This window comes from Maylandia zebra, linkage group LG6 (assembly GCF_041146795.1).
Source record: "Maylandia zebra isolate NMK-2024a linkage group LG6, Mzebra_GT3a, whole genome shotgun sequence".
Lineage (NCBI taxonomy): Eukaryota > Metazoa > Chordata > Actinopteri > Cichliformes > Cichlidae > Maylandia > Maylandia zebra.
In genome coordinates this window covers 5083574-5098276 of record NC_135172.1, presented here as the reverse complement: position 1 = coordinate 5098276, position 14703 = coordinate 5083574, and the positions used below count along the sequence as shown (strand labels likewise).

Genomic DNA, 14703 nt, shown 5'->3' with positions numbered 1-14703 from the left:
TCCCTTAAAATCAGGAATCAACCGTAATGCTAGCTTTAACATGCGTGCATACTCTATCTGTTTGCTTTCTAGGAAGAAATGTGCGGCTGTGTGACAGACACGTGGGTCAGACACTGACACGACACAGACTCTTGTCTGTTGTCGTGTGTATTTGTGTTTATATGCAGCGAGCCAGAGGCATGTGGTAGTCAAGGTGTGTGAAAGTTTCATGAGGGCGTATGATGCAAAAACGCATGTTTGTGTCTGTTGACAGTTAATGGCTCTTTAAAATGGAACCTGTTTGGCTGCTTCAGGTTGAGTATATGTCCACCTGACTGCTCTGTATATCCTCATTCTCACCCTTCAGTGGGAATAGCATGGACTGGTGACTCTGTGGGGAAACTTTACGACACGACTCCAACACCACAGCAGGCACATGCATGCTGAGGTAAGCTCAGTTTCTTAAATTTACTTTTCACTAGCAGGTTTCATGCGTGGTGGTGGTAGTGGGTTGCATTTCACCATATACCATTCAATCTGTCTTCAGGTTTATTTTATTTTTGCAGCTAAACAAGCATCTTTTTTTCTTTTGAAAGGCATTACTTTTCTTTATGACATTAGTAAATCTTTCAATAAACCTCTCAAGAAAAAAAAAACCTCACAAAATGTTGTTTTTTTTTTTGAAAGAACATGTCTGGTCATCATTGTTCTGCATCTTGATGTTTTCACTTTTTTATAATTAGAAATTATACGTTATCTGAGGATTGTTAAATATTAGCACTGTAGTTCATTCTTCTAATTGGGACTCAACAAAGGCATGTGCACTTTGGCTTACTTGTAAAATGTTTAATATGTAACTGAATAGTATATCAGTGGCGTCCTTTAATCAAATGCCATTTGAAGTTGTGCACGATACCTGCTAAATGCTGAAGGTTTCGTCTTTTCATGCTAGCGAAGGATAAAATCCTCATGAGGAGATGTTTGATTGGAGTTGTTTACATGTCTAATTGTTACCTTTTTGCTAATTTCTTTTTCAATTTAAACATCATACAAACATAAATTATGTATATTATTGTACCTTAATATGATTTCACTTAAAGTGAAAAATAAAAAGAGTCTATTGCCAACTATCATGTTGTTTTAACATTTTATGTATTTTAACAGTCCTGAGATAGTTATTGACATGTCCATGTAATACCTGTTGCCTGATCACTCTTTATGTTGTTGCTGTTCAGCAATAGTACACTGAGGTTGCGGAGACATTTGTGTGGACATTTATTTCACATTTTCTATTAATGTGTGGAATTATAAAAACCCATAGATCATACTGTGTTGGATTCACAGGAGGCCTTTCTGTGTTCTTGTGTCATTGTGTTAGGAAGCAGTGGGTGTGGCTGCTTGGGCTTTGTGTGCTTGCAAAAAGAAAACAGTCTTGAAAAACCTGTTCTAGGTTTTCCTTAATGATGAGCTAACAGTTTCAAAGCCATAGTTTGAATACCTGAAAGATGCATCTGCTGACTCACCTGGGTGCCACTTCTCTAAGCACATACAGTACAGTACAGTATGTACAAAAATGGATACAGTCTTCCTCAAAGCCTTAAGATTTTTTACATTTAGTATGTATAGTAAAAATCTTTTAGAAGGGCTGAATTCATTCCATTTTAATGTTGTAGCTGACTGGTTTAATGCTCTACTTTAAGGAAAATACATGAACAGTTTGCCATTTGTTTTACTTGCTCCCTTAATCTGTTAATCAGTCTGTTAACTGTATATTATTTGTTCTTTTACAGGCTTAGTCAACCTGGATTTCTCAGTGCAATAGTGAGAAAACCACAAGAGTCATGGTATGAAACGTTTACATATTGTTTTAATTCTTCCTAAAATGCTCATATATACAGAATTGAATATTTTGTTTTAAATTGTCTACTTTAGAGGAGTAATTCTTCTGTTCAGTTTACAAAAATGTTGCTTTTACTTGCAGCCTTCACACCGCAGGGGAAGAAGCCTCTCTGAAGCCCTGACCTTGGAGCAGTTAGAGGAGGGAGGGGTGGTCATTTCCAGTATCAATAATGTCTCTTCCGGCAAAGGACTAAAGGAAGGTATGAATCTTGACATCCTATTGAAACTTCTCTTCGTATTGTTTTTGACTTTTTGAAAACAAGAAATAAAATAGTTGTTTCTAAAAAGAACACACCTTAAATTCAAGGAAACTATTGTACATTTAAGTGCAATTATGGATCTTCGGATCCACATACGTATGTGAGCAGCTATTCTCCACCATGAGCTATGGTAAAAACAAACACCGCTCACGCCTCAAAGAGGACAGCTTACAGTCCTGCGTAAAGATGACGTGACTTCGTACAGCCCCGATTTGCAGACGCTGTGCGCAGACGGTCTGGACCTGAAGTCCCTGTGAGGGACCAAGCAGCCAAAGCAAAGAGGACACAGGCAAAAAAGTGCCTTCAAAAAGGGTTTTCTTTATTTTAACCCTCAAAAAGTCCAAAATTAACAAAATTCAAAAACATACTTAGCAGGCCCATAAAAGAGGGCAACTAAATAGAACTCTACAAAAAGGAATTTCCAGAAACTTAAACAAAACAAAGTGAGACACAACTTAACTCACAAACTGACCTAATTACAAAGACACATGAGGGTAGCTTTTATAATGATTTGGCCAAACCATTTACACACAATAGGGGGGAAAACAAAAACACACACTAATATTAACTAAGCACAGAATAACCTAACTAAACCTAAAACACCCCTGCTCCTGGTAAGCCCATGGTTGGTCCTGCTGAGCAGGCATTTTGTTCCCAGAGTCCTCAGCCACGCCTTTTGCCCAGACAGGAAACAGCCACCGCCCAAACCCAGGTAACTCAAAGAGAGAGAAACATAATTAATATAACAAAACATTTTAGAAAAACCACACAATGTTACTATGTGCGCGCCTCATAATACCAGTGTTAGGTTTAACCAAATGATTAATGAAGAAAACTGCAAAGCAAACTAATAAAGTAAAAAATGGACTGATTTACCCCTGTGTGGCTGATGCCGTCACAGTCCCATTGTAAACATACAACGGCAGACCCGACGATGTTTGTTTATTGACCACTTTTCACACATGACTGCTGTAGCCAAACAGCCAGCTGTAGCTTTCCAGCTCACAGCCCGACACATACCAACACAACAGCAGAGAGAGCACAGACTTTAAACAGGCGAGGCTTGATTGTGGAAGCCGCTCAGGTCCGTCCACCTCCCCTGCAGCAGCACTGCAGACTACGCCCTGCCACACACATTAACCCCATGTTTGCCTACTGGTGGTGGTCAGAGGGCCCGGTGGCGCCAGTGTCCGGCAGCCTCGCCTCTGTCAGTGCGCCCCAGGGCAGCTGTGGCTACAATGTAGCTTGCCATCGCCAGTGTGTGAATGTGTGTGTGAATGGGTGAATGACTGAATGTAGTGTGAAGCGCTTTGGGGTCCTTAGGGACTAGAAAAGCGCTATACAAATACAGGCCATTTACCAAATGCAGGCCATTTAACCACGTAAAATAAATATTTTGCAAATATTTATTTTTCATTTTTGAGGCAGTTAAGTGATTTTTTTTCCCAATTATTTTTAAAATTCAGGTCAGGGCTCCGCTACAGGCTGCGAAATGGCAGCTGTGATATAAAGGTGATATAAGGATGACGGCTCACTACAGTTTTTGTTTAGTATATGAATAATTTAGCTTCAGCTTTTTAATTCATTTAAAATAGACCTTCAACTAGGTGCCTTTCCTTTTTGTTATATTTTTTAAAAGGTCAAAATGTGTTCATTACATAAATAAAATGTAATTTTCTCTGTAGCACTTCATGAATTTCATGAGCAACACACTTTAGGTGTTTATACAAAGCATAAAGGTAAAAAACAATAACGGTGTTATCTTCATTTTAGATGTCAAAAAGTATTTGCGGCTCCCAGTGTTTTCTTTTCTTTGGAAACTGGGTCCAAATGGCTCTTTGGGTGTTAAAGGTTGCTGACCGCTGTTCTAGGTCAAGATCAGGCCAGGTTTAAAGTACTAAAACTGCCCTTGAAGGATATACAGTATTATTTGCACACAGTCAAGCATGTTCTCGAACAAGGTATTTTTTTTGTGCAAGAACTTCATTTGTCTTTTTCAGGGGATGAAATTCTGGGGGCAACAATCAATTTTGATCAACTGTCCAAAGAAGAGGTGTCAAAAGTACTGAAGCTGATGGAGCCATTTGATGATAAAGTTCAAGTCCTCACTCGAAGCAACCGGAGCAAGAGCCTTGACAATCTGGACCAGTGTACCAAGGGTCCTGGGGCTGTAGGTTAAATGCAGATAATATCAATTAAAAATAAAGGATTAGTAATTATATTAGTTTCAGTATGTTTATGCAACAGTGGAACACAGTTCACAATTGTTTACATTTTCTGATGCAGATACATTTAATGCTGGATGCAAAAAACAAAACAAGAGAATTTGGTACTCAAATTAAATAGTGATGATGATGACAATTGATAATTAATAATTATCTCCCATCTGTTACAACACATAAACTCTCATGTTATAGTTTCATTCCAATCATCAACTTCTCACTGTTTCCAGATGCTGACGGATTCCTACAACAAACTGTACAACACCAAAATCAAGAAGTTTTTGATGGATGATGTACCCAGTGTTGAAGGGGGCTACGTGAATGGGGAGTTTACTGCCAAACCACCTGTACAAAGCTCATCCAAGGTCAACCAAAGAAATGACATGGGGCTGCCTCGCCTTGGAGTTGACTTTGGACTTCTGAAATCCAAGACTTTAATCACAGATGCTAATGCTGATTCACACTCTTATGAGGGAAGCTTAACAGATGGCAGCAATCTGAATCTTCCACCGCTAGGTCTTGGCTTGAATGGGACTAATCTAAGTGAAGCTCAGGTTCCAAGATTCAAAATCGGTGCCAGATGTCCAGATCTAGACTTACCAGAAGACCCAAATGTCAGCACTACATCTTGTATGCAATTGCAAAATACTGACCACCCATCATTTGACAATGCAATGCGAAATCTTGAAAATCCTCAAATTGGACTTGAAGTTCCAGAAGTAGATGTAGGCCTAAAAGGTTCAAACATTACTACCCCTGAAATGGGGATAGACCTTGATGGCAGAAGTTTCTGTGGTCCATCTGTTAATTCCAGCGTTCCCAAAGTGGCCATTGAAGGAAGAAACCAGGAATTCAAAATGCCTACATTTAAACTGCCAGATCTGGGCCTCTCAGGATCTTCTTTTAGTGGTCCAGAATGTGACGTTAAGCATGAAGGCACACCAGGGAAACTCAGTCTAAAGTATTCCAAGAGACTGAAAAACCCAGATCTAAATTTGGACGATTCTTCCAGTTATGTAAAATCACCCCAGCTTAGGCTGTCTGGGATATCACCTGATTCAGAGCAAGGAATGTTGGGTATTAATGTATCAAAACCAGATATCAGTGGAACAGACACTGACATGCCTTTAGGTGAAATCAAGATGTCACACAAGAAACCAAGGATTTCTCTTAAATCTCCTGATTTAGATTTGGACGCTCAATCTGGCATGCTCAAAAGTGACACTGATGTTAAAACACCTGACCTAAGATTGAAAACATCAAAACTAAAAGGTGGCATGTCTGCACCTGATGCAAACATTCCCAAAGCTGACCTTAAGGGTGAAAATTGGGCCACTGATGCTCCATCAGTTAGTATTAAAGGTCCATCTGGAAAATACAGGGCTCCAACGTTTAGAATGCCCAAATTTGACTTACCAGTCATTCAGGTTCCTGGTTTGAATGGAGACTTGGATGGACTCGATGGACAGCTTTCAGGTACACTGCCTAGAGGGTCAAATTTAAAACTAAATGCACCTGACATAAATGTGCCAAATGTTGACCTCAAAGCACAAAAACTAAAAATTAATGCACCAAAAGCTAACTTAGACTTTCCATCAGGCGATCTCAAAATGCCAGAACTTCATGGTCCAGATTGGGATGTTAATGCTCCTTCTGGGAAATTAAAAATGCCTAAATTTAATCTGTCAGGGACACTGCCTAAAGGACCAAATTTAGACCTGAACGCAGATCTGAATTCCCCAGATCTTAATCCAAGAGCTCCAAAGATAAAGGGTGGAATTGATGCACCTGATATGGACTTACCAGACATGGATCTTAAAGCTCCCAAATTAGATATGAACACTCCAGAAGTCAACATTGGCTCACCAAAAGGGAAGCTGAAATTCCCCAAAATGAAAATGCCTAAATTCAACCTTCCAAGCCTTAAAGGTCCTGAAATTGATGGCAACTTGGAAGGTCCAAACATAAATACACCCAATGTCAACCTCAAAGGTCCTAAAGCGGATCTTGATCTAGATATTTCTGGTCCATCTGGCAAGTTTAAAAAGCCAAACCTGAATCTGCCTGATTTAGGTCTTTCTGGTCCAAAGTTAGAAGGCCCTAACTTGGACCTTAAAACACCTGACCTAGATATCTCTGGTCCCAATTTCAGTGGTGGAATAAATGCACCTGACATAAACATGCCAAACATTGACCTCAAAGCCCCAAAGCTGAAAATGGATAAACCAAATGCCAACTTGGACTTGCCATCAGGCAAAGTTAAAATGCCTAAACTTGATGGTCCAGATTGGGATGTTAATGCTCCTTCTGGGAAATTAAAAATGCCTAAATTTAATCTGTCAGGGACACTGCCTAAAGGACCAAATTTGGACCTAAACACAGATCTGAAGTCACCAGATCTCAATCTAAAAGCTCCAAAGATAAAGGGTGGAATTGATGCACCTGATATGGACTTACCAGACGTGGATCTTAAAGCTCCCAAATTAGATATGAACACTCCAGATGTCAACATTGGCTCGCCAAAAGGGAAGCTGAAATTCCCCAAAATGAAAATGCCTAAATTCAACCTTCCAAGCCTTAAAGGTCCTGAAATTGATGGCAACTTGGAAGGTCCAAACATAAATACACCCAATGTCAACCTCAAAGGTCCTAAAGCGGATCTTGATCTAGATATTTCTGGTCCATCTGGCAAGTTTAAAAAGCCAAACCTGAATCTGCCTGATTTAGGTCTTTCTGGTCCAAAGTTAGAAGGCCCTAACTTGGACCTTAAAACACCTGACCTTGATATCTCTGGTCCCAATTTCAGTGGTGGAATAAATGCACCTGACATAAACATGCCAAACATTGACCTCAAAGCCCCAAAGCTGAAAATGGATAAACCAAATGCCAACTTGGACTTGCCATCAGGCAAAGTTAAAATGCCTAAACTTGATGGTCCAGATTGGGGTGTTAATGCTCCTTCTGGGAAATTAAAAATGCCTAAATTTAATCTGTCAGGGACACTGCCTAAAGGACCAAATTTGGACCTAAACACAGATCTGAAGTCACCAGATCTCAATCTAAAAGCTCCAAAGATAAAGGGTGGAATTGATGCACCTGATATGGACTTACCAGACGTGGATCTTAAAGCTCCCAAATTAGATATGAACACTCCAGATGTCAACATTGGCTCACCAAAAGGGAAGCTGAAATTCCCCAAAATGAAAATGCCTAAATTCAACCTTCCAAGCCTTAAAGGTCCTGAAATTGATGGCAACTTGGAAGGTCCAAACATAAATACACCCAATGTCAACCTCAAAGGTCCTAAAGCGGATCTTGATCTAGATATTTCTGGTCCATCTGGCAAGTTTAAAAAGCCAAACCTGAATCTGCCTGATTTAGGTCTTTCTGGTCCAAAGTTAGAAGGCCCTAACTTGGACCTTAAAACACCTGACCTTGATATCTCTGGTCCCAATTTCAGTGGTGGAATAAATGCACCTGACATAAACATGCCAAACATTGACCTCAAAGCCCCAAAGCTGAAAATGGATAAACCAAATGCCAACTGGGACTTGCCATCGGGTAAAGTTAAAATGCCAAAACTTGATGGTCCAGATTGGGATGTTAATGCTCCTTCTGGGAAATTAAAAATGCCTAAATTTAATCTGTCAGGGACACTGCCTAAAGGACCAAATTTGGACCTAAACACAGATCTGAAGTCACCAGATCTCAATCTAAAAGCTCCAAAGATAAAGGGTGGAATTGATGCACCTGATATGGACTTACCAGACGTGGATCTTAAAGCTCCCAAATTAGATATGAACACTCCAGATGTCAACATTGGCTCGCCAAAAGGGAAGCTGAAATTCCCCAAAATGAAAATGCCTAAATTCAACCTTCCAAGCCTTAAAGGTCCTGAAATTGATGGCAACTTGGAAGGTCCAAACATAAATACACCCAATGTCAACCTCAAAGGTCCTAAAGCGGATCTTGATCTAGATATTTCTGGTCCATCTGGCAAGTTTAAAAAGCCAAACCTGAATCTGCCTGATTTAGGTCTTTCTGGTCCAAAGTTAGAAGGCCCTAACTTGGACCTTAAAACACCTGACCTTGATATCTCTGGTCCCAATTTCAGTGGTGGAATAAATGCACCTGACATAAACATGCCAAACATTGACCTCAAAGCCCCAAAGCTGAAAATGGATAAACCAAATGCCAACTTGGACTTGCCATCAGGCAAAGTTAAAATGCCTAAACTTGATGGTCCAGATTGGGGTGTTAATGCTCCTTCTGGGAAATTAAAAATGCCTAAATTTAATCTGTCAGGGACACTGCCTAAAGGACCAAATTTGGACCTAAACACAGATCTGAAGTCACCAGATCTCAATCTAAAAGCTCCAAAGATAAAGGGTGGAATTGATGCACCTGATATGGACTTACCAGACGTGGATCTTAAAGCTCCCAAATTAGATATGAACACTCCAGATGTCAACATTGGCTCACCAAAAGGGAAGCTGAAATTCCCCAAAATGAAAATGCCTAAATTCAACCTTCCAAGCCTTAAAGGTCCTGAAATTGATGGCAACTTGGAAGGTCCAAACATAAATACACCCAATGTCAACCTCAAAGGTCCTAAAGCGGATCTTGATCTAGATATTTCTGGTCCATCTGGCAAGTTTAAAAAGCCAAACCTGAATCTGCCTGATTTAGGTCTTTCTGGTCCAAAGTTAGAAGGCCCTAACTTGGACCTTAAAACACCTGACCTTGATATCTCTGGTCCCAATTTCAGTGGTGGAATAAATGCACCTGACATAAACATGCCAAACATTGACCTCAAAGCCCCAAAGCTGAAAATGGATAAACCAAATGCCAACTGGGACTTGCCATCGGGTAAAGTTAAAATGCCAAAACTTGATGGTCCAGATTGGGATGTTAATGCTCCTTCTGGGAAATTAAAAATGCCTAAATTTAATCTGTCAGGGACACTGCCTAAAGGACCAAATTTGGACCTAAACACAGATCTGAAGTCACCAGATCTCAATCTAAAAGCTCCAAAGATAAAGGGTGGAATTGATGCACCTGATATGGACTTACCAGACGTGGATCTTAAAGCTCCCAAATTAGATATGAACACTCCAGATGTCAACATTGGCTCGCCAAAAGGGAAGCTGAAATTCCCCAAAATGAAAATGCCTAAATTCAACCTTCCAAGCCTTAAAGGTCCTGAAATTGATGGCAACTTGGAAGGTCCAAACATAAATACACCCAATGTCAACCTCAAAGGTCCTAAAGCGGATCTTGATCTAGATATTTCTGGTCCATCTGGCAAGTTTAAAAAGCCAAACCTGAATCTGCCTGATTTAGGTCTTTCTGGTCCAAAGTTAGAAGGCCCTAACTTGGACCTTAAAACACCTGACCTTGATATCTCTGGTCCCAATTTCAGTGGTGGAATAAATGCACCTGACATAAACATGCCAAACATTGACCTCAAAGCCCCAAAGCTGAAAATGGATAAACCAAATGCCAACTTGGACTTGCCATCAGGCAAAGTTAAAATGCCTAAACTTGATGGTCCAGATTGGGGTGTTAATGCTCCTTCTGGGAAATTAAAAATGCCTAAATTTAATCTGTCAGGGACACTGCCTAAAGGACCAAATTTGGACCTAAACACAGATCTGAAGTCACCAGATCTCAATCTAAAAGCTCCAAAGATAAAGGGTGGAATTGATGCACCTGATATGGACTTACCAGACGTGGATCTTAAAGCTCCCAAATTAGATATGAACACTCCAGATGTCAACATTGGCTCACCAAAAGGGAAGCTGAAATTCCCCAAAATGAAAATGCCTAAATTCAACCTTCCAAGCCTTAAAGGTCCTGAAATTGATGGCAACTTGGAAGGTCCAAACATAAATACACCCAATGTCAACCTCAAAGGTCCTAAAGCGGATCTTGATCTAGATATTTCTGGTCCATCTGGCAAGTTTAAAAAGCCAAACCTGAATCTGCCTGATTTAGGTCTTTCTGGTCCAAAGTTAGAAGGCCCTAACTTGGACCTTAAAACACCTGACCTAGATATCTCTGGTCCCAATTTCAGTGGTGGAATAAATGCACCTGACATAAACATGCCAAACATTGACCTCAAAGCCCCAAAGCTGAAAATGGATAAACCAAATGCCAACTGGGACTTGCCATCGGGTAAAGTTAAAATGCCAAAACTTGATGGTCCAGATTGGGATGTTAATGCTCCTTCTGGGAAATTAAAAATGCCTAAATTTAATCTGTCAGGGACACTGCCTAAAGGACCAAATTTGGACCTAAACACAGATCTGAAGTCACCAGATCTCAATCTAAAAGCTCCAAAGATAAAGGGTGGAATTGATGCACCTGATATGGACTTACCAGACGTGGATCTTAAAGCTCCCAAATTAGATATGAACACTCCAGATGTCAACATTGGCTCGCCAAAAGGGAAGCTGAAATTCCCCAAAATGAAAATGCCTAAATTCAACCTTCCAAGCCTTAAAGGTCCTGAAATTGATGGCAACTTGGAAGGTCCAAACATAAATACACCCAATGTCAACCTCAAAGGTCCTAAAGCGGATCTTGATCTAGATATTTCTGGTCCATCTGGCAAGTTTAAAAAGCCAAACCTGAATCTGCCTGATTTAGGTCTTTCTGGTCCAAAGTTAGAAGGCCCTAACTTGGACCTTAAAACACATGACCTAGATATCTCTGGTCCCAATTTCAGTGGTGGAATAAATGCACCTGACATAAACATGCCAAACATTGACCTCAAAGCCCCAAAGCTGAAAATGGATAAACCAAATGCCAACTGGGACTTGCCATCGGGTAAAGTTAAAATGCCAGAACTTCATGGTCCAGATTGGGATGTTAATGCTCCTTCTGGGAAATTAAAAATGCCTAAATTTAATCTGTCAGGGACACTGCCTAAAGGACCAAATTTGGACCTAAACACAGCTCTGAAGTCACCAGATCTCAATCTAAAAGCTCCAAAGATAAAGGGTGGAATTGATGCACCTGATATGGACTTACCAGACATGGATCTTAAAGCTCCCAAATTAGATATGAACACTCCAGATGTCAACATTGGCTCACCAAAAGGGAAGCTGAAATTCCCTAAAATGAAAATGCCTAAATTCAACCTTCCAAGCCTTAAAGGTCCTGAAATTGATGGCAACTTGGATGGTCCAAACATAAATACACCCAATGTCAACCTCAAAGGTCCTAAAGCAGATCTTGATCTAGATATTTCTGGTCCATCTGGCAAGTTTAAAAAGCCAAACCTGAATCTGCCTGATTTAGGTCTTTCTGGTCCAAAGTTAGAAGGCCCAGATCTCAATCTAAAAGCTCCAAAGATAAAGGGTGGAATTGATGCACCTGATATGGACTTACCAGACATGGATCTTAAAGCTCCCAAATTAGATATCAACACTCCAGATATCAACACTGGCACACCAAAAGGGAAGCTGAAAATGCCAAAACTGAAAATGTCTAAGAGTAATCTACCAAATGTTAAAGGACCTGAGTTTGATGGCACTTTTGACGGCTCCAACATTGACCTCAGGGCACCAAATGCCAACTTCAAAGGTTCCAAAACTGGCTTAGAAATTCCTGATGTTGATTTTGGTAGCCCATCAGGAAAGTTAAAATCTCCAAATTTAAAATTACCTGATGTGGGATTTTCTCGACCAAAATTAGATGGGCCAGACTTTGAACAAAATTTGAAAGTCAAAGGTCCAAAAGTGAAAGGTGGACTTAATGAACCTAATCTACCTTCATCAAATATAGACTTTAAAGGTTCTAAAAATGGCTTTGACTTCCCTGATGTTGATTTTGGTAGCCCTTCAGGGAAATTTAAAACACCACATTTGAAAATGCTTGATTTGGGATTTTCTGCACCAAAAACAGATCTCCCAAAGGTTGACCTCAATTCACCAGATGTCAGAGCTAAAGTACCAAAAGGCCCAAATTTGAAATTAAATTCAAATCTAAAAACTCCAGATCTGAATCTCAAAGCTCCAAAGATGAAAGGTGGACTTGATGTGACTAAGGTAGACTTACCAAACATGGATCTCAAAGCTCCCAACTTGGAAATGGACACTGCAGATGTTGACATTGGTTTGCCTGAGGCAACTTTAGATGTTACTGGTGCAAAAGGAAAATTTAAAATCCCAAGTTTAAATACACCAGATCTCAGTATCTCTGGACCACAGGCAAAAACACCACATATGAGACTTTCTGGACCTGGCGTTAGTATGTCAGATTTCAATTTACCTGATGCCAATTTCAAGAGTCCCAAGCTCAATACAAAACACCCTGATGTAGGGATTAATGGTAACATGGGACAACCTAGGATGGACTTTAATGGCCCTCAGTTAAGAGGCATAAGAGGTCCAGATGTTGACACAAATATTCCCTTAGGAAACATCCATGGCCCTCATGCTGATCTTGATTTAGACAGAAAATTAAAACAACCATATTTCAAGCCGCCTCAGTTTAGAAGCCCAGATTTACATCAAGCATCTGATATTGACTTTGGTGGAGCTTTGAGACCAACAAATCTTGATATTAATCCTCCAAATGCAAAACTGAATATGAAACAACCCCAGATGAAGGGACATATATCAAGCCCAAGGGTTAGTGCTCCAAACATGAACCTCAACATGCCCAAAGTTGCAATGCACCCTCCACAGCAGCATCTGAGATCTCCAGGTCTTAGTATTGATGATCCTTCATTGTATTTTCAAACACCTTCACATAAACATCACACACAAGATATGTCAAATCTCACCATGAAACTTCCTGACCTGGACATAGATGGTGATATCAGACTTCGTAATACTGATAGAAGGTCCCATAGAACCAAAGTAAGATCCAGCTTCCCTGGAATGGATGGCGTTTTCCACCAACATATTGATTTAAATCATTCAGATCTCAATATTGACGACTTTACAGGAAAACATCATGTGCTTAGAGCTAGAGGTTCCAACCTTAATCTCCAGGCTCCACACAGCCATGGACACGCAATCTCCCCATCTGGAGTTAACACTGGCATGAGGGACCCCAGAAGAATCCCATCTGGCCATATCAAACACAATACACGTTTGCCACAATTTTCTCCAGATTCAAGAATGAGAGCATCTAACACTTCAGATGGATACTATGTGACTGTTTTTCCCAATCAAGCACAAAATCAAAAGAGGCCAAATCGTAAATATAACACACTTGGAGGGCTTGACTTTCATCCAGGAAACTTGGACCTTGAAGTTCCCAATGAACATGACCTAAGAGGGTCAACGTTCTTTTTCTCCAACCTTGTATAGCTTTCAAAGGACTTGTGTTTCCATTTTTAATGTGCTTTTTGTACTGTAGTTATATGTTTTATGTGTGTGTGTGTGTGTGTGTGTGTGTGTGTGTGTGTGTATATATATATCGTGGCTTTGCAATGATGTTACCTAGATTACAGTGCAGCATTATTGCTCTTATTTTATTAAATGTAGTAGAACTGCTTTTTGTATCATAAATGTTTTTATATTTTTTAACAGTTATTATTTACATTTTCTCTAACTATTATATTAAAGGAATAAAGGAAATATGTGGACTTGTGGGGTCCTATAGGGTACTTTTACAAGATTAAATGAATACATTTTCTTTAGATACTATATTTTTAAATACTATCCGTTGAATTGCACAGTATTCAAAGTTGTGTATATATATTATCATTCTGGTTCTTTTGGATGTTCATTGTGTCTATTATACATGGTTATATACTGGAGTTTATTAAAAACCATTCTTATTTCAACCAAATTTTTGCTTCCAATATTTTAGAGTAATTATGGAACTTAAAACACTGTTTAAGATCATTCTTTCATATTAAAGAATTCATGTTGTTACAATACTGTACAAAGACCTTCGGGAGGTCCAGACCAGCTCCACCCAGTTCAGATAGAGGGAGAGGAGGTGGAGGTGGGTGGTCAACACATACAAGTACCTCGGGCTGTGGGTGGACAACAAATTAGACTGGTCATACAACTCAGAGCACCTGTATAAAAAAGGCCAAAGCAGACTGTACTTCCTCAGGAGACTGAGGCCTTTTAACATCTGCAGGAAGCTCCTGAGGATGTTTTACTAGTCGGTGGTTGCAGGAGTACTTTTTTATGCTGTGGTGAGCAGCACAGCAGAGAAGGACTCATCCAGGCTGGAAAAACTAATCAGGAAGGCTGGCTCTGTGGTCGGCATGAAGCTGGACACTCTGGGGACAGTGGCAGAGAAAAGGATACTAAAGAAACTGCTGGACATTATGGACAATGCTGGGCATCCTCTGCACACTGTCGTAAATA

At 40.0% G+C, this 14703-nt stretch overlaps 1 protein-coding gene across 9 annotated transcripts; it reads left to right on the top strand.

Annotated features, from left to right (window-relative positions):
• Nucleotides 1–178: 178 nt before the first annotated feature.
• LOC106674550 (uncharacterized) lies at nucleotides 179–14170 on the top strand. 9 transcript variants are annotated; one of them, XM_076884540.1, is made up of 7 exons: nucleotides 179–193; nucleotides 347–427; nucleotides 1770–1823; nucleotides 1961–2078; nucleotides 4139–4308; nucleotides 4591–6460; nucleotides 6755–14170. In XM_076884540.1, the coding sequence occupies exons 3-7, from the start codon at nucleotides 1821–1823 to the stop codon at nucleotides 13684–13686; spliced, it is 9093 nt and encodes a 3030-aa protein (XP_076740655.1). In that variant the 5' UTR covers nucleotides 179–193; nucleotides 347–427; nucleotides 1770–1820; the 3' UTR covers nucleotides 13687–14170. The 9 variants fall into 9 exon arrangements, with proteins under 9 accessions (XP_076740655.1, XP_076740656.1, XP_076740662.1 ...); XM_076884541.1 differs by having other exon boundaries at nucleotides 4591–7114; nucleotides 7409–14170; XM_076884547.1 differs by having other exon boundaries at nucleotides 4591–7768; nucleotides 8063–14170.
• Nucleotides 14171–14703: the final 533 nt, after the last annotated feature.